The sequence below is a fragment of the Cebus imitator genome, unplaced genomic scaffold (assembly GCF_001604975.1).
Source record: "Cebus imitator isolate Cc_AM_T3 unplaced genomic scaffold, Cebus_imitator-1.0 Scaffold211, whole genome shotgun sequence".
NCBI lineage: Eukaryota > Metazoa > Chordata > Mammalia > Primates > Cebidae > Cebus > Cebus imitator.
The window spans coordinates 2,722,415-2,743,456 of NW_016107526.1; the positions used below are offsets into that span (position 1 = coordinate 2,722,415).

General features: G+C 33.6%; 1 protein-coding gene across 2 annotated transcripts in view; it reads left to right on the plus strand.

The window, feature by feature from the left end:
• Nucleotides 1-21,042, plus strand: part of CWC27 (CWC27 spliceosome associated cyclophilin) — a 122,880-nt gene that overhangs the window by 13,845 nt on the left and 87,993 nt on the right. For both annotated transcript variants that reach the window (XM_017548584.2, XM_037745746.1), the window contains exons 3-9: nt 1,369-1,481; nt 3,151-3,294; nt 4,791-4,889; nt 5,773-5,876; nt 8,193-8,262; nt 18,545-18,624; nt 19,592-19,625. In XM_017548584.2, coding sequence (XP_017404073.2) covers nt 1,369-1,481; nt 3,151-3,294; nt 4,791-4,889; nt 5,773-5,876; nt 8,193-8,262; nt 18,545-18,624; nt 19,592-19,625 — 644 coding nt within the window. The remainder of the gene's footprint in view (nt 1-1,368; nt 1,482-3,150; nt 3,295-4,790; nt 4,890-5,772; nt 5,877-8,192; nt 8,263-18,544; nt 18,625-19,591; nt 19,626-21,042) is intronic.

Consider the following 21,042-nt stretch of genomic DNA (forward strand, 5'->3'; position numbering starts at 1 on the left):
TATATTATATATAGTAACAATATATATCAAAATAACATAACTACTGTTAGAATTACTTATATATATACTGTTTATATATGAACTATGTATACTATTTACATTTATAAACTATGTATTAGTATATAAACATATATATTACTGTATACACACACATATACCTAGAAGCAGAATTGCTGGAGCACATGCTAATTCTGTGTTTAACTTTTTATACCATTCTATATTCCCACCAGCAATGTAAAAGAGTTCCATTTTTATTATATCCTTACCAACACTTATTCTTTTAAGGTTTTTGATGTTAGCCATTCTAGTGAGTGTGAAGTAGTATCTGATCGTGGTTTTGATTTTCACTTCTCTAATAACTGATAATATTGAACATTTTTTCTTTTGCATGTTGGTCATATTGCTACTTCTTAATATAAATTCTCTTATTCAGGCAAACTCTAATTCCTGCATCCTGCTGAATTTTTCGCTTGTGCTTTGCCTCACCAAGTTGCCATGCTTCTGCCATACCCAAGTTAACTTCTTTTTCTTCTATGAAGTACCCTAATGATTTAGGTTTCAGATAATGTATAGTATAGGGGATCATACATGATCTCTCCTGTATATTTATGAGTTCTAAATTATACACTCCAATTGTGTATTTTTGAATTACATGTAAATATGAACAATTTATTTCAATCATTTAGCTAACTGAGTCTAATTGGACTCAAGTATGTATTGTGTTTATTATTTGTTTTATTTATTCAGAGTTTCTTGAGGAGGATGTATTGATGGTTCTAGAACTATAACTAATAACTAATTTTAATATATTATAAGTTTGTACATTAATTAATTTCCTATGAGGAAAAGAGGAAGCAGTAGGAAATAAGATATTCGCCTCTGCTGGGGTTTCTCAGCCTCTACACAGTTGACATTTTGGAGTGGCAATTATCTGTTGTGGGGACTGTCTTTTGCACTGTAGGATGTTTAGCACTATCTCTGCTTACTCTGCTCACTACTGACATCTACTCACTAGATATCATTAGTTTGTCCCATTTGTAATAACCAAAAATATTTTCAGAAATTGACAAATGTCCCTGGGGCACAATTGCTTCTCCTCCTTACAAGAACTCTCTAATTTCTATTTTGAAACAAATCCAGAGCTTGAGAGAACTGTAGAAATAAAAACAAAAAGTGAACAATGATGGTTTCTGTAGAAATGTGTGCTGTTTTGAGAAGTAACAATTTTATAAGAAGGAGGATAAAAAGGTTTTGGCTTGGGAACCTATTTAACATTCTGGAAAATAAGTCTTTTGACTCCAGCTGTATTAATTTTGGGTAGATATGATTAATTTTAGACATTAATAAATTATTTTTAATTTTTTTCAGCTTATTATGACAATACCATTTTTCATAGAGTTGTGCCTGGTTTTATAGTCCAAGGTGGAGATCCTACTGGCACAGGGACTGGTGGAGAGTCTATTTATGGAACACCATTCAAAGTAAGACTGAATTACTATTTTTATTATTGTTGTTGTTATCTAAGTCACCTGAGATTGCTTAATTGAAAATGATTGTGTTCCATAAGAGGAAAAAAAGGTTGCACATTAGTATATAAAAAATCAGGCTGGACGCAGGACTTCGGGAAGCTGAGTGGGGTGGATCACTTGAGGTCAGGAGTTTGAGACCAGCCTGGCCAACATGGTGAAACCCCGTCTTACTAAAAATATAAATCCCAGCTACTCAGGAGGCTGAGGCAGGAGAATTGCTTGACCCAGGAGTTAAAGGTTGCCATGAGCCGAGATCTAACCACTGCACTCCAGTCTGGGCAATAGAGGGAGACTCTATCTCAAAAAACAAAACAAAAAAAATTGTCCATAAAAGGTGCATTGATCAAGAACAGGTCATGATTTTTTAACTGCCAACATAGATCTAAGAAGAAAAAGTGTTAATGTGATAGCAAAGATATTAAGAACAATAGCAGGTTCAAGTAAAAGCTAAAAGTTGTGTTTGAATGAGTGAACATTGATATTGCTTAAAATATGAGAGTTTTTGACAATTTGTTTTTATACTAATGGGATAGAGTGTCTGCATTTTCTTTTCATCTTTTACTGAGTCATTGTGTGATTCTTGAAGAAAATATTTGAACTGTTTGCTTTAATTTCCAGATGATAATGGCCTTAGAAATGTGGAATAGTTATTTTAAAAGTTTCAAATGTGACTTTTAGACTATTTTACATTTTATCATGGTAAGACTTCTCATGATTTTAGAGACTCCGTCTAGTCAGAAGCATTCTTTTATTCTTTTATTTAGTGTAACAGAATAATTCTTTTTGACAGTTCCTTCCTAACTCGAGATTTTTGTTTCATTATTTTCAGGTAATGCAGTTATCTTGTTACATTTTTCAATTAGATCATTTTGATTACAGAGTTATGATTGAGTTCAGATCTCTTGAGAATTATTTATTAAGGAAAAATATCTTCCTTTGTGAAAAGCGTTTATTATATAACATGGCTACGTTTATATATGAGCTCAGTATCAGGTTGTATAGAAATTCTGTTAACTAAGAGACTAATATATTTGTTAAGTATCTCTATCATAGTGAGAAAACCACTTTAGAAAGGCTTGTTCCTGCTCTTTTGAAAACTGGCAAATAGAATCAGTGCCATTTCAGAGAAGATCCAACTTAGGACTTTAAAAAGACATGGTAAAATTATATAACACAATCATAGTAGATTATTTGAATTAAAAAACAAGAAGAGAGCAATCGTTTAATGGCATTTAGAATGAGATGGGAAGGAGTAATAATCGAAGACTCTGCAAGTTTACTGGGAGAAATAATAGAACTTTTCAAAAGCTTAGTTGACTTTGGGTTGAGAATAGGGAGATTACTTAGAAATCCATTTCCCCTTAGGTACTCTTCCCTTAAGTTTAATTAAGCAGCTTTCTACAAAATAGGGTATATTTCTGTGTAAGTGTATTTAGAAGATATAGCCCAGTGAATTCAAGTTTAATAACATTGAAAGAATAGTAGGTACTTGAAAATCAATTAAGTAAAGTGTCTACATTTTTTATTAGAAGTTGTATGGAACCTTGCAGGTCAAGTTCAATAGCTGCATATGAAAGGTCTTATAACTGAGGACATTCACTAAATCTTTTTAACGTTTCAGGATGAATTTCATTCACGGTTGCGTTTTAATCGGAGAGGACTGGTTGCCATGGCAAATGCTGGTTCTCATGATAATGGCAGCCAGTTTTTCTTTACACTGGGTCGAGCAGACGAACTTAACAATAAGCATACCATCTTTGGAAAGGTTAGTGTCCAGTTATTTTAAACCTATGGTTCAGTTTTTGGTTTTATGTTATTCCTTAGGTTTCTAAGCTATATATGATTAACTTATCTATGGGCTACCTTCATAAAAACATTCCATAGGATATGTTTATTATTTTCAAAAATCATGGAATATATTCCTATTATAATGCACTATGAGTAACCCTCTAAATTCTTTTTTGCGTCTTTCATTCCGTCATTAGTTGTGACTTTAGTGTATTCCTTCTTTAAAATCATAGTAATGGTATAAGCTAATAATGTGCCACTTAGGCAATATTGTTTTTACATTTTTGGAAAGACATTTAGGTAATAACAGTAGTTTAAAGTTTATTTTCTTAGTGATGGATTTTCTTAAGTTTAAAGTGGAATTTGTGTTGAGACTGAAACTTCCTACTGTAAATATTACTTTGAATAGAACCTGTTTAATCCTGCTCACATTTAATGTCATATTGGGGAACATTCTTTCTATAGAATTTTCAACAATTCTCTTTAAAAAGGGATTCTGAAGGTTTTCTTCTCTCACTCTTCTCCCTTCTCATAAATATGTTTTTATATGTTTTAAGTCTTAGGCATATTAGACATCACAAGTGTATCAGCTCCCTCTGGTGGTTCAGTAAGAATGATTTCCCCCATATGCCAGGCAAAACTGGATTTTGTGATAATGAAAGGGAAAAACCAAACTCAGTACAATTGGAAAGCTGGTGTTGTTTTAAAAGTCTTGAGAAACACTGAATGAAAGGAATCACACTAAAACCGTGAATTGCAATATTGTTGGTTAATACATTAATAACAGCAATAGGTTAGGAAATATGCTTTGACACATTCTTTTGAGCCACTCCAACAGAACCTGTCTGATGTTTATCGATTCCCCCTATTTATTTCTTAAAAATAAGAGTGTATAATAAAATGAGATTTAAGTTGTCATTCTGTGTCAGTTTTTACCATTGGGATTATATAACTAACATATGAGAGACAATGTGTAGCATAGTTAGAAGTTAGAAAGCCCATCACTGTTGGTTTTATAGTTTCTTTGAGCCTCGTTTTTCTTATCTGTAGAAGGATAATGACAGTTTCTACTTTTAGGATGTTTGTGAAATTAAATGAGGTAATGTCCGTACAGCATTTACCACATTATTGTTGTTATTATTTGCTTATTTTATCCTATTCCAAAGTTTAATTTGGTTTATGATGTTTGAATGAAAAGTTGTCATTCAGTAGGATATTATTTGGCATTATATTTTTAATAAAAACATATTAAATATATATTGGAAATTTCCTGAAAACTTACTGAGGGATTGAATTCCATCCATGCTTTTCTCTTTTAAGATAAAGTTGCTTTATTCGCATTATTAAATGCATATATTTTTATGTAATCATGTGAAATTACCTTTTAATTTGAAAAATATTTTCAAAGATTTTCTCTTAATTCAAAGGATGAATGTAAGAATTTTCAATTACGTTATATTTTTAATTTGATAGGTTACAGGAGATACAGTATATAACATGTTGCGACTGTCAGAAGTAGACATTGATGATGAGGAAAGACCACGTAATCCACACAAAATAAAAAGCTGTGAGGTAGGAGCATGATTATTATGAGATATGGCACCTATATTGTCATTTAAGAGGAATTGAATCTTAGTATTTTTAAACTATTGGATGAAGTCTTTATACTAAGTTAACATCACAACTCAGATTTTATCTCTAATTTATTTGGGCACAATTTCTAGTTAAGAATTTTTTAATTAAAAGTTTTTAATTCAAAGATGAAACTTTATCTGATAATCCAATGACTGAAAAGCTTACCTCTTAATGCAAAGTTAAAAGAATTCCATTTATTTAGCCCAAAGAAGTGACTTCATAGGTAATTTAAGAGTGATCCACTGGGTGCAATGACTCACACCTGTAATCCCAGCACTTTGGGGGACAAACGTGGGCGGATCACTAGGTCAGGTGATCAAGATCATCCTGGCTAACATGATGAAAACCCGTGTCTACTAAAAATACAAAATATTAGCCAGGGGTGGTGGCACGCACCTGTAGTCCCAGCTTCTTGGGAGGATGAGGCAGGAGAATCGCTTGAACCTAGGGAGCCGAGGTTGCAGTGAGCCGAGGTCATGCTATTGCCTTCCAGCCTGGCAACAGAGTGAGACTCTGTTTCAAAAAAAAAAAAAAGAAAAAGAGTGATCCTTTATTGAGGAAGCAAGAATACTTGATTTGGAATCAAAGCACCTGAGTTGGTCTTGCTTACTATGTATCATGTACGAGTTCTCATATTTTTTCCTTTTGTAAAATAGCCATGGAAGTGGAGGCATGTTGTATAGCATATACATATCACTTTGCGAATAATATTTATCTGGGGAAAAATATAGACACTATACCAATGGAATTATATATTGTGTTTAATTTTTTGCGAAATGTTTGAAATGTAATAATGTTTTCAAAATATTTCTTTTCATAGGTTTTGTTTAATCCTTTTGATGACATTATTCCAAGGGAAATTAAAAGGCCAAAAAAAGAGAAACCAGAGGAGGAAGTAAAGAAATTGAAGCCCAAAGGCACAAAGTAATCACAGTGGAGAGATTTTTCTACAGCTTGAAAAATGACCCTTATTCATTTGGTTTACTTTATTTCCTTTTATAGTAATTGTTTACTAGCAAAGGAGAGGCCACTTTGAACGAGAGAGATATTGGAATTATAAGCGTGTGTTTGTATTAGTTCATTTTCACACTGCTATAGAGACATACCTGAGACTGAGAGATATTGGAATTATGAGTGTGTGGTTGTATTAGCCTGTTTTCACACTACTATAAAGATATACCTGAGACTGTGTAATTTATAAAGAAAAGAAGTTTAATTGACTCACAGTTCTGCATGGCTGGGGAGGCCTCAGGAAACTTCAATCATGACAGAAGGTGAAGTGGGCACCTTCTTCACAAGAAAGCAGGAGAGAGCAAGTGTGAAGGAGGAACTGTCAAACACTTACAAAACCATCAGATCTAATGGGAACTCACTCAGTATCATGAGAACAGCTTTGGGGAAACCTCCCCCATAATCCAGTCACCTCCCACCAGAGTCCCTCCCTCAACATGTGGGGAGGTTATGGGAATTACTGAAGATAAGACTTGGGTGGGGACACAGAGCCAAACCATATTAGTGGTTTTTTTTTGTTGTTGTTTTCTAAATGAGCAACTCTTGTATTCAGGTGCAGTATATCTTACACTTAAGCTACAAACATGTCATCTCAGTTGTTCATATGAAATCTGTATTAATAGATACATATTTTATGATCCCTATAACATTTATATGAATGAGTTGTTGAGAAACTTTTGTTTTTTGCTTCTTATTTTAAAATTAATATATGCTCACTCAGTATATATAGAAAAAGTGTAAAGAATATTTTTAATGATGACATGATTCCATTATGTAATTTAACTTCTATTTTTCACTCCTTTTTGGTGCTATCAAAAATAATCTTATCATAAATATTTTAAAATATAAAGCTGTTTCATTCAGTATTCTGGTTTATTTCCTGAAGATAATTTTCCAAAAGATAGGAATAAAAAAAATAAATTTCAGTATTTCGTGACAATACTCTACATTATTAACATTGTCTGTATATACTGCAGAGTTAGATTTCAACATATTCTTTTACTGAATTGTAGGATCCTTATTAGGGATTTTATTGTACCTATAATTGTTGGATTTGATCAATTCTAGATATAATCCTGCCAAACCTAGTTAATAAAAAGCAAAGGTGATTAAACTTTCTAAGCTTCAGTTGCTTCTTACTGTAAAATGGAGATTAGAATAAGTACAACACCTCATCGTTATGAAGGTTAAATGAAAAGAGGTATGTAGAAACATCCAGTAATATAGGCATTCAATACCTATTAGTCCTTTTCCTTGACATCCTACACATAAAAAATTAAGTTGTTTTATAAACTGTTAGCTATGAGCCAGACATTTTAATAAGCAAAATAACTTATTGGAATATTTTGTGGCAAATTAACTGCTTATTGGAATTATTTATTTGATTTTTTAAAATTCTTTGATTGGCTTATTTTGACTAATCTATCTCTGGATGAAAGGTTACTGTCATTATAGCTATATATAGTATGTCATCACTGTGATTTAGCTTAATGATAAGCTCTAAAGTCAATTTGTGTGTGTGTTTTGCTTTTGGTTTCCAGCAAATATGTTGGGAATGATATGTTGCTTATTGCTTGCTTCTAGGTTTTGGGAAACAAAAAATCTGTTTTTGCTACCACATCTTTAATTTTTCTATTTGAGAGAGAGTTTTAGTGACTTATTGTTTATCTTACTTGAGATTTCCTTTGTTTGATGAATCAGAGGAGACAAACCTAGCTTTTTCTTTTCGTGGGCTATTTTAGTTGTTTATTGCTTATATTTTTTCTGTCTGACAATTTTGTATACATTATATTGTTAATTTTAAAATATTAAAACATATGTCACCAAATACGAGATTAATTGCTTCCCGTTTGTAGCACTCAGGGATATATACTTATTAGTTTTGCAGAAATCTCCATTTTGCTTCCAGTTTTGATAAATATAAAAAGCTTAACTATTTCTGTCATGCTTAACTTACCACATTTAATGATAATGCTCAGGAGGGATTTTGGTCATTAAAAGTTAGTATAATGTAGGAAACGTTGGTGCTGTGAGGCAAAAGCCTTAACATCATGCTGAAAATATAGATTGTTAGAATACTTCTGCTGAATACTAAGTAATACAGTTTTTTATAAAATAGTCAGAATGTATTTATTCTTATAAATTCTCTTCTCTTGCTCTGAAAATAATATGTTTGATTTAACTTTTCTTTCTATTTTTTCTTTCATTCTTTTTTTTTTTTTGGATTAGAAATTTTAGTTTACTTTCATTTGGAGAGGAAGCTGAGGAAGAAGAGGAGGAAGTAAATCGAGTTAGTCAGGTAATCTGTAATTTGCCCTTTGTTCTAACGTGTAAAAGAGATTAAGGTCTACTCATTATTGTATCTCCTGCTATGTATTGTATCTCCAGCACATTTTACGTGGGACAGGCTCAGTGTTCATTGAATTTGTAAACTGATTTGTGGTCAGTAATATTTGCAACTTTTGAGATTATTTCCCCACATAAATTTGTAGTGTTTATTTATTTTTAATGTTGGCATTTAAAAAAAAATCAGTTTGAATTTTTAAATCAGTTGGCATTTTAAAAAAAATCAGTTGAATCATAAAGTTCAACCATTCAAAAAACTTGCAGTTTTTTGAATGGTTGAACTTTATGATTTAGATCCTAACTGCTATTTGTTCAGTTGGTATGATAGATGATAATGATTATCATCATTACTGTTATAAACAATCAGAGACCAAAACTCTTATATTCATTTTAATGTTATTTATATCTATTTTGTTTATTTCATTCTCATCACAGCCCTTTGAGATGGGTGATATTATTATCCTCATTTTATGAATAAATTTAGCTATAGTTTATAATTTGCTCAAAGTCACATGACCAATAAATAGCTATGGCTGGGAATTGAACCCAGGTCTTTGTAACTATTAAATCTATGTCCTTGAATTATGCAGTGCCTTCTGGCCTTTTTATTGTGCCAGCCCTTCCTGTAGGTCTTTACATGTGGTTTTCTTCAATATTGCTTGCATCATAATACTCATTACTGAAACAGTGTCTTGCCATTGTTAGGAGCAGTAATTCTGGTATGTATACTATAAGAAAATTATCTTCAAAGGTTTCTAGTCCTAAAGATTCTGATATGCCTTTCTTTTTTGAAAATTAGTGAACACTGGGACCTAAAGGGTTAGGTTCATAGTCTTTATTATTGTAATGAAAACTTTATAACCTATTAGTCTTAATTGTTTAATGTAATTATCTATTTCTAACCAACTCTAACAATAAATTGAATTAAAAGCACATTATTATTATTCTTGTTTTTACTTCTTTATCTGTATGTTCCCTTATCAGTGAGCATGGTTTCTGTAGGCTAATGCTGGACGTTTAGTAAGCACTCTACTTAATACCCCTGGCATTAAAATATAATTAAAATGGGCGTGTATATGAAATATTTTGCTCATAATTTTTTCTTGCTTTTTACTGTATCCTTGAGTGATCTATTTGATGCTATGGGTTCAGTTTCCACTTACCTGTATACCAACATTCTAAACTCCAGGAGATAAGGCTGAATATTTCTTCTGAGCTCTTATCCCTTGTTCAGAGTTGCTTTAGGAAACGTCTCTACTTTAGATGTCAAAACTAAATTCATTGTTTTTACAAAAACTTCATTTCCCAATTTTTTCTTTTTTTTGAGATGGAGTCTTGCTCTGTTGCCTAGACTGGAGTACAGTGGCACAATCTCAGCTCAGTGCAACCTCCACCTTCCAGATTCAAGCAATTCTCCTGCCTCAGCCTCCTGAGTAGCTGGGATTACAGGCACGCACCACCATGCCCAGCTAATTCTTGTATTTTTAGTAGAGAAAGGGTTTCACCATGTTGGTCAGGCTGGTCTCAAACTTCTGACCTCGTGATCCACCTGCATCAGCCTTCCAAAGTGCTGCAATTAAAGGCATAAGCCACCATCCCCGGCCCATTTTCCAGGTTTTTTAATGTCACCACTCTGTCACCTCAATATCTGAAGAGTCATCTTGTTTAGATGTCAGTGCTCTAGTCTTGCATTGTTCATGATTCAAATTTATGCCTCAGAATGATTTACTATGTGTCATAATTCTGTGGATATATTTGTGAATGAACAAAATCACAAATGTTATATCTGGAAACTGCCAGGGTTCCTTTTCTTTGATGTTTTCTAAAGATGTCAAGTTTTCTTGCATACTCATACCTTCCTCACAGTTCCCCCACCCCTGTTTTTCCTTTTGCCTGGAGTGTGCTCTCTCCTTTATTTGCCTACTTCTTGTTTTTTCTTTAAGATTTAGCTCTACTATCACCTTCTACTTCTACCTCCCCCTGCCACTGAACTCCCACCCAGGCTAAGCTAGGTACTTCTTTCCATGATAATCGGTCTATGGCCATCAAAGCATTTATGATACTGCATTACAATAATTTATTTTCTTATCTGCTAATTGTACTATTTACTTTATGTAATCCTTTTAACAACCCTGCAATATAGACATTATTTTTCTTATTTTGTAGAATAAAGAAAGTGAAACTTAGAGGGTGTTAAATCACTTGTCCACAATCATGCAAGTAAGAGGTGGTAAAATCAGAATTTTGAACTGAGGGTTGTTTTTTTTTTTAAGCTAGCTAAGTCTCTCATATGATTGTGAATGCTATAGAAGCTGTCTCCCTCAAGCCCAAGACATCTCAAAGCTGCCTTCTACCCAAGAATGCTATGCTGCTAGTGAAATTTTTTACCAGTGAAAAAAATTTTGCTGGTAGCGTAGCATTCTGGGGTAGAAGGCAGCTGGGGAAGGTAGTTGTCCCATTGTCCTTCCCTAAATCCCGTAGGTTCCTGGATAGTAGGTTGAGCAGCCTTGGAGAGCAAGGGTAGGAGAAAGGAGGTTTTCTGTCAGTTTTTTTGCTGAAATTAAATTTCTAGTCTAAAGTAAGTTTTGTTCACAATTACTTTGAGATTAGCTTTATTAGGAAATAAGTTTGAATTTTTTATCTTTGTAACAGCAGATGTGTTAAATGTTCAAAGTGTATCTTTTGTCTGCTTTCTACTATACAAAGTAGAAAAACGATATGTTTAAATTGTATTGAATATTGTGGACTTATACTCCAAAAGCAATTTGCATTTCAGATTGAAATGTACAAGTATACCATCACAGGTAGTGCTGTCTTGCTCTTTATTTTCTTTCCTAAACCTGAGAAACACTTTAAACACTTTTAGAAGGACTGAGTAAAATCTTTTCTCTCTGCTAAGAAAATTACAACCCAAATACAGTTCATTATCACATGAGTATTATTATCCTAGTATTGTGTCATCATAATTTTCTCATCTGGCTCTTTCGTAAGGAGGTGCTTTTGAATAAAGTTATCATCAAATGCTTGTTATCTGACTCTCACGTCTGCATCTCTAGGCTGGTTTACTCTTCTCCAGCTGCTTACTGCACACTAGTTTCTCAAGCCCCGGCCAAGTCTTAACTCACTATCATTTTCTTCTCAAACTTCTTGTTTTGTGACTTTATATTCCCTGGTGTCAGTATCTTCCAGAGGAATTCAGTATCTTTCAAAGGAATTCATACCAGGGAAATGTAGGAAAGACTGCTTTAGCAAATCTGAATGACTTGCTGCTCTGTATGTATGCCTCATCATTTCTGTTTTTTGTGCCTTCGTTCATGTTCTTTTTCCCACCTGAAATGTCCCATTCCATCTCTGGCTATCAAAGTCATATTTGTTTTCAACACCTGAAATGCCATCTTTTCTAAATGTCTTTTTCAGCTTTAAATTTTTTTTTCCTTTTTCTTACCCAACCTTTGCCTTTCTTATGACACTTTACATTTTCCTTTTAAACACATCTTTTTTGCTTTATTACAGAAGAAGCATATGACTATGTTTGCATTGTACATTAGTCCAACATTATACCCTTTACTTTATAACGTATTAATTGTATAGAGTCCTGAGCTGTGAGCTCATTACAGATAGAGTCTGTGCCGCTTTTGAGTGGCAGTGTGTTAGAGTAGAAATAACATGGATTTGGGGTCATACACATTCCTGTTAAAACTTTAATTTCCCTTGATACGCTGTGAGCTTTGATAACTTAGTCTCTCTGAGCCTCAATTTTCCTTTCTGTAACGTGAAAATGATATGTCCCACTTAGTGCTCTAAGGATATAGATAGTTTTAATTTTGATTTATTTTACAGTATTGAAAAATGTCTTTGAAAGTCAAATGCCTTAAAATAGAACTTAAAATAGTTCTCTGATATTAAAATATCAATTATAATATATAATATATAATTTTGTAGAGATCTACAAAATATAAAATTTGCTAATGTGGTCATAACTGTTATGTAGAATCTCATGCTCTTATGCCCAATCTAGAGGGCTGTTGGTAACTTCATTATCAGCTCAGCATTTTTGGGTAAGAAGCCATAATCTTGACACAATTGGCTACTGCCCTTCCTGAGCACTCCCATAGAGTTCTAGACAGTGACTTGTACAGCCTAGCCTCAGCCTCCTAGATAGTGGCTTGTGCCGCCAGCCTCATTATTACCTACCAAAAACCCCATTTTTCACATGCAATTGGATCTTGGCACACTGAAGAATCTCTAGCCTACAGAATTTAACTTTTTTGTTTGCTTTATGTAATGGACAAGGAGGTAAGTTTAGTTGGAGAAAATAGAGTAACAAGAACAATACTGTTGAAATTTACCGGCTTAGAGAAAGGGAAATTGTTTTTGAGTATATCATATAAATTCTGGAGAGAATCCAAGTAGAAGTGTATTTTTGTTTAATTTTGCTTATATACAGTTTTTTTACACTACCAGCACTGTTCAGATACCTTGGTAAGAAGAGAAAGAATGTTGGAAAACTGTGGCTAACAGAATATATTCCTTCAAAATTTAGCTTTACTATTTTTAAATATATGAAACGTCTGGAGCCAAAGCCAAATAAGTGTCTGTTTTAATGACTAAGAATAATTTGCAGTTTCAGTGGTTGCATAAAATTAAGTATTTCTAAAGGGCTTTAAAATAATTGTTTAATTCTTCATTTGCTTATCAAGTTTCTTTTTTCAGTGACTGCACAGTATTAATCTTTATTCCAGAACCTTTCTGCCCAATCACGAGTTAATAATTGGTAAAGTCTGAATTGAGGCTTTACTTTATGTGAAAGGAGAAATAAGATAGAGTCCTCTCTGGTTTATGGATTATCAGTGTGGGATTACAGACACCCTTTCACCCCACTCACTTATTCATGCAAGGTGCCTCTCCCACATGGGTTAGCTTTCCTTCATTATTTATTTCAGTATCGTTCTACTACCTGATAAAATCTCTTAGAATCATAGAATTTTATAGCTCAAAGGGATTTTTCCACCTTCCTTTCTTGAGGAAACTGAGCCTCTGGTTAAGTGACTTGCCAGACTGACTTCATTTCCTCTTTGATAGGATTGCATGATAAGGGGATGCCATAATAATCATATCTTGAGTTCAGAAAAGCACATTGTCAGACTCTCTCATGATATTCTTGCGGACAACATGAAGAAATGTGATCTGGGAGATAGTACAGTCAGATAGATTTATAGCTAATTGAATACTTCTGCCCAAAGGGTGCTTTGTTGTTAACCAGTGCCTATTTGAATGAGTAAGTGGAAATGTAATAGGAGTACATGTGAATTCCGTACTTGAGTTCAATACAATCAGCTTCAGGTATGACATAATGTCCTTTAAGTCCTAGCTGAATTACTAAGCGTAAGAGCTCTGGAATAAGGAATTTAACATTCTCTGCATTGTTTAGATTATACTTGTAGCATTTTGTCCAATTCTGAACATACTTAAGAAAGATCTTGACAAACTAGATGCATCCAGAGGACGGGAAGTTGGTGAGGAAAACGAAGATGATGCCAAAAACCGCCTCACATAGGGAATGCAGGGAGGAACTGGATATATTAACACTTTGGAGAAATAAAACTAAGTGAAAATATGATCCTAGACTTCAAATATTTGAAATATTTTTATCTGGAATATTGCTCCCTCATGTTGCTTTCTTAAACAATACTTTTATTTAAACATCTATATTGGTTTAAAATTTATTCATGAATCTTTACATATAACTTAAATACAAATGTCAGGAAATGTTTTTCAAGTTAAAGCTTACAATCAAGACAACTAGTTTTTATGTGGTAAGTCAAACAGGCCCATTTTAAAAGTATCTCAATAGCTAGATTTTTATACAGTAATCAATTGTACGACATTCACAGTGACGCACAAAGTATTTCTTTCCCTGCAAGACATATTAACATTTTTACTTCAAATCCAGAGTTAGAGAAGGGCTTTTTCCTCACCTAGAAAAAGTTATCTTGATAGACAATTTCACCACTTTTGAGAATAAAGTTAAGAATGTTTTGTCCTATTCTAGTTTATTTTATGAAATTAAACTTTCCCAAAAAAACTTGGGAGGTGGGCATAGCATGGAGAATGCTGCTAGGCTGTTTGCAAAGAGGAAGTCAGAAATGTTAAAAAATGTAATTAGTAAAATGCCTCTGCCTCATCAAATTTTATTCAACTTTAATTTGCTTATCTTTCTAGTTGCTTAGACTTAGCTAATTTTACAAAGGTACTAACATTTTATTAATTTCGTATTGCTGTTTTAACAAATTGCCATAAATTTCGTGGCTTTAAGCAAAACAAATTTAGTATCTTATATTTCTGGAGATCAGAAGTCTGCAATAGGTTTCACTGGGCTAAATATCAGTTTGCAGGGCCTTCTTTCTGAAGGCTCTGCGGAGAATCTAGTCTCTTGCCTTTTTCCACTTCTAGAGACGGCCTCTGTTCTTTGGTGTGCCCCTTCTTCTATCATCAAAGCCAGCAATAACTGGTAAACTTTTTTCCATGCTGCATCACTTAAAATTAACTCTGGTGCCTCCCTCTTTCACTTGTAAGGACTCTTGTAAAATTACATCTGGACCCATCTTGATAATCCAGGATGATGTCCCCACCTCAGAATCTTTCATTTGTATGTGAAGTCTCTTTTGCCATATAAGGTAATACATTCATAGGCTCTGAGGGATTAGGACGTGGACATTGTAGGGACCCATTATTCTGTCTAACGTATGTCTAAACGAACTTTATATAGTATGCCTAATAATAGTCCTTATTTGTAGTTCTAGAAGGTAGAAATAGGCTTGGTTGAATGGTTGGAAAATACACACAGGTTTTTTTTTCTCTGCAATCAGAGAATTTTCTAATAATATAAGCCATTTTAAAAGAAATGTGTTTGTGTGCATGTGCGTGTGCATGTGTGTGTATTAATAAGCTCATTTGAGGTGTTGAGACATGGTTGACCAGTCAGCAGTGATGTCAAGGAGATTCCTGCATTGCATGGGAGAAAAGATTGTGGCCTCTAAAATCCCTTTTTTAACTAATAAATTTTTCTGATTCTATACCAAAGGTCTCAGAGTGTATTAGTCAGGGTTCTCCAGAGAAACAGAAGTATCCAATAGAATGTGTGTGTGAGAGCCTACTAATTTAAATACTAATCCCATCTAAAATATATTTTCATAGCAACTCTAGACTGGTATTTGACTAAACAGTTGGGCACCATTGCCTAGCCAAGTTGACTCATAAAATTAACTGTCCATACAGTTAGAGATTGAGCCCCAGACCTTCCAGCTTCTTGGCCAATGTCGCTCCTGTGTACCTTGCTCCTTCTCTCTCCCCCTCCTTACCCTACCTCTTTTCCTCCCTCCTCCCCTCCTTTCCTCCCTGTCTTCCTCCCTTCCTCCCTCCCTTTCTCGCTTCCGTCTTTCTTCCTCCCTCCCTCCTTTCCTTCCTCACTCCCTTCCTCTCTTTCTCCCTTCCTTCCTTCCTTTCTTCTTTCTCTCCCTGTCTCCGCTGTCACTCTCCGCACTCCTTCTCCTTTCTCCCTCTGCCCCCTTCTGCCTGTACTCTATTTAGTTCCTACTGTTTTACTGCCTCTTTGTTCTTGGATATAAAGTGCCAGATAACTTATTTTTTCTATGTTTCCTCTGATTTCCATTTTTACATTTGTTTGCAGATAGTTTTGAATTTTCTGTGACGCTCCTAACACTGAATTTACTAAGTATATCTAGTATTTCATTCATCAGCTAAAACTTTTAATTAGCCAACTTATTTTAAGCAATTTTAAAACATTTAAAAAGATATTTGGTGTTTGTTCTTCCTTTAAATTCGTTGTTACCTGACGGTATAAGTAAGAACCTTAAAGTAGGTCATTCAGAAAGAGTAGGCATTAAAGGGAAATGTCCGAATTCATTTTCATCCTCTTTAGGATTGTCTCCTAATTTCTTCAGTTCATCTCCAATGTGCTTTCTCTCCTTGCAGGATCCAGAGTCTACTGTAGCAGGAAGAGAGGCCTAAAAATTTGCCTTTTTCATATATTTTTATACTAATTCCATTTTAAAAGTTAATTAAAAATTTAATTGGTAATGATTATTAAAATTAAACACGGGTTCCTCCTATTGTCAGGTCTTATTTTAAGTTAGTGTAAAACAAGTTTTTTCCTTTTTCCTTTCAACAGTTTAAAGTAAGTTTTGGAAGACAAGAACCTTCTTTAAAAAATTAATTAATTTTAAAATTAGCTAAATGGAACTAATTAGCATATGAATTACCTCACAGACTTATCATTTCTTATGGAGAGAAACAAAATCTCTCTTAGTGATTTTCAAGAATATAATATGAGAACTCATTTTTAAAATACATTAACAATGAACAGAGGTTCCTAGCCTTTTAGTCCACAGATCAGAAAATGACTTACACTAATAAATAGTAAAAGCAAGATTAGAATTCAGATCTCTAAGTAAGCTCTTGGTCCATTAATGAGCAATACTATTTCACTTCTTTGTGAATGTTAGTTTATATTGTTAATTATAAATTGTTAATTCTCTATTATTATATATTAGACTATTTCTGAGTGTAGATGAAGATAATCTTATGGCCACAGATGCAGGAGGAAGGAATTTTAAGGAAGCAAAGCATAAACAAAAGATGTTCAGGCTTTTATTCTTGTTTAAGTTATTTGATGTTCACTGTACATTTTTGCAGATAATCAAGTCTTTTATGTGAAATAGGCAAGGCTGCTATTATTATTATTCCCATTTTATGGGCAATGTAGCTGAGGTCTCATGAGATCACTGTGTTTCAACAAATGGTACATGTTTTGGACTAAACCCCATAGAATTGTGGAATATTAGATTTTGAAACTCATTTGGTCCAACCGTCATCTTTCTTCTTGTTCTGTGTTCTACTACACCACCCTCTGTTTTGTGAATATTTTCCCCCATTTTTCATAGTTGGACAAACATTACAAGTAATTAGATTACATTTTGCTTTTTCGTCACTCCTTGGTTTAAGTTTATGAAATTAGAAATATAGATTAATTGCATAATTCAGATTCTATGATTTTTAAAACTATGAATAATATTTAGATGAACTGTTGGAGAAAGTTTATGTTACGAAATTGCACTATAAGCATGTTTTAATTGATTAAATCTATGGAGAGCTCCATATTAATACAAAAATTTTAAAAATCTTTTTAAGAGCCTGTTTTTCAAATTATAAGTGGTGAATGGAGCTTATGGGAAAGAGGTGTTTTCATCTCTCTGTATCTAACATTTAAACATTTTAGTTAACATATTTTGTTTCTTCTTTTTTTTGAGAGGGAGTCTTGCTCTGTTGCTCAGGCTGTAGTTCAGCAGCACAGTCTCAGCTCACTGCAACCTCTACCTCTCAGGTTCAAGCAATTCTTCTGCCTCAGCCTCCCAAGTAGCTGGGATTACTGGCGCCGGGCATATTTTGTAATAAATTTTTCCTAATAAAATTGTCTTCAAAATGTTTTAAAGCAGAATTATTCTTTCTATCAACTCTAATCTCTTACTATTCCCTTTTATATGATTAGTTGGGAGTTGGGGTGGTAAGCAGCTTCCCACCTCAAGATAAAAGGTAAGTTTGAGGTGTCCCACCCTGCATTAGGGAAGTCTGTAGAACAGGGGATTACAGCTCTGAAACCAGGCCAGTGTTCTGGGTTCATAGGGGCCTAGAGGAAAAGAAAAATTGGTACATTTAGATTTTCGATATATAGGTACTATTGTCAGACAGACCTGGATATAAACCCTAGATCCTCTACCACTGACTAGTTTTGTGCCCTCTAAAAAATTACTTAATCTCTTTAACTATCTGTAAAATGGGGCTAATAATTCCCACATCATATACTTTAATTTGGGGAGAGAAGAAGAGAGGAGTAGCAGGACTATTTGGAGCACAGTAACTAGCACAAAGAATATACATAATACTTAATAGCAGCAGTAATTGTTTTATCATGCTACTTCTTAAACCTTTTTATGTCTTGTTTCCCTTCTAAAGTGTACATTTGTTAAAAACACGAACTTTGAAATTAGAGCATTTAAAAAATATTTGTTCATTGATAAATATTCTCATGTTCAAGAGGCTCTTCTACATATTTTTCTTATTATGTCATTGCTAGATTTTATGTAAATTTGTTAACTTGTCATTTAGGAATGCTGTTTATTTCCTCACTCATGATTATATTGTACATTCTTTTCCAGAGCATGAAGGGCAAAAGCAAAAGTAGTCATGACTTGCTTAAGGATGATCCACATCTCAGTTCTGTTCCCGTTGTAGAAAGGTTAGTCAGTTGTTGGTATGATCCTAAGTTCTTAATTTTCTGGCTCAGATAATTTTCTTGCTTCTTTTGTGAGTAAACAATCGGTCCTCATAAGTCAAAAATTTTAAAGCCAGCCAAAAAAATAAAGCATTTTGATAACAGAGGGAGAGAACTTCAAGCATGATAGAGAGAAACAAATGCTCTAGTCACTTTCACTCTTGCTTTCTACCTCTGTTGAATGAGTTAGACGTTTAAAATTGTTTAACCTTTACAAGTTAGGATTAGAAACTATTTACTTCAACAGTTGAATGTTTAATTCAAGGTTGTTTTGCTGACTTTTTCTTTGAAGCATTTTTGTCTTAATTGTATCACGAATGAACAAATTAGAGTTGAAGGTTTTCGTGAAGCAGTTACGAGTTTGGGGCCAGTCCACTAACTATAAATTCTCACATACTTGAGGAGTTAATAGAAAGTTTTCTTGCTACCTTTGTTGCTTCTCTTTGAGAATGGAAGATGTCTTGGTATTAGATGTAATTGCACAAGGTAAACTGGGCCAATAACTCAAGGTGGACTACAATGCTGTTGTACTGAGTTTAGCTCATTTTCAAAACATATTTTAAGACAATCTTAACATCCTTTTATTTGAAGGATTTGGGTTTTTTCAGCCAGAATACTTCAAGCCAATAGAATAAATTGTTTTCTGCCGACCATTGTTCATAAAAATAACACTGTTGGTTGTTGTTCGCTTTTTTCTTTCAACTTCTAGTGAACTCATGTATTTGCTAATGAATCATACTTACTCCACTTATAAAAAAATGACTCTAAAGAATGTTTCCATCTGCTCTATAATGCCCTTCTTAAATTCCTATGTTGAAATAAGTTTTTGGAATATTATTCCCTGCAAACTATTCTAGATTTTTTGGTTACAAAATAACTTTATTAATTTTACCTTGAAACTAAATTTTGTTTTGCTTATTTTTTTTTATAGTGAAAAAGGTGATGCCTCAGGAGATTCAGATGATGTAAGTATTTATTTTAGCAGAGATATAGTTTGAACAATTTATAGAAAGTACATTTTTATAAAAAATTAATTGTTCTTAAAAAGTAATCTATATTACTTTTATAGTTATGTATGTCAAATTTTGGAAAAATACAAAAAATAGAAATGATCTATTTAGGTATTAGAATATTTCCTTACTCTAGGGGTGTATGTGTATGTTTGTGTGTGTGTGTGTGTATCTCCCTACAACATTAGAATCTTATGTATGAATTTCTAGTCCATTTTTTTCTCCCCCTCACGTAGCATTACATTAATACTCAAACTTCAGATGTTATAATTTTATTGTGTTAAAAGTTTAAATGTTGGGGTGTAGGCATCCTACATGATGTATGGGAAATGCTTGGATCAGTCATTTATAGTAGTATCCCCTTTTTATATACACATTTCAAAAGATGCTCATTCAAGACTGTAGTGACCTTTATTACTTGTAGTGGCTAATAAAGCTAATAAAACAGAAGGAAGATATTCCTTTGATACATAAGAGATCAAGTTTTCAAATTATGCATATGCCACTTTTTATATAAAAACCCATTGATCTGTACATTAGATAATTCACTAGGAACTACATATAACTTTCCATGCATGAACACAGATTTATATATTATCACAGTCAAAAGAGAAGGCTCTCCGTGGCTGTCAATAGTAGATAGGGAATGAATATCTGACCTTGTCAAGAAAACCTTCCTGGAAGAGATGATGCTGTTTATGTCTTATATGAGAGTTAAGAGTTAGTTAAGTCAGAAAAGAAAGTGGTGAAGAGTGGGGTCCCTCTAGGACAGAGAACAATGTATGCTAAGACATGGAAATAAGGAGAAATTATACCTAATTTAGAAAATACAAGCTGAGATTTAAAGTTTGAAGGAATCTGTCTTGTGAAGAGCAGGGAAAAAGAATGTTGAAGGTAAAGGGAACTGCCTATAAAAAATGGTCTGAAGCAGGGGAGTTTGGTGTGTTCTAAGAGCTGAAAGCTGGCCAGTGTAAACAGGGTGTGGTGACAGGCCAGAGCTTCATTGCAGAGCTTCGTAGGCAATGGTGAGAAGTTTGAATTTTTCTTAAAAGGAAGTGAGGAACAGTTGAAGGGTGTTTGTTAAAAAGAAGAATGCTATGATCAGTTTTGCATTTCAGGAAGATCACCATTGGCAATATAATAGAGGACACATTAGAGGAAAAGGACTGATGTCAAGGGACAACTACTGGGAAGATGGGCATGATTGAACAAACAGCCTTTCCTGGGGGTATCCCATATTTACATAGTTGGCTTAGAGCAGAACCAAGGGGTATTCCCACCTGTAGCACATTCTTCAAGGGCTTATAATTCAAAGAAAACAAAACAAAAAAATCAAACCTAGTTTAGAATGCAATAAGGAGATTCAGTGGAC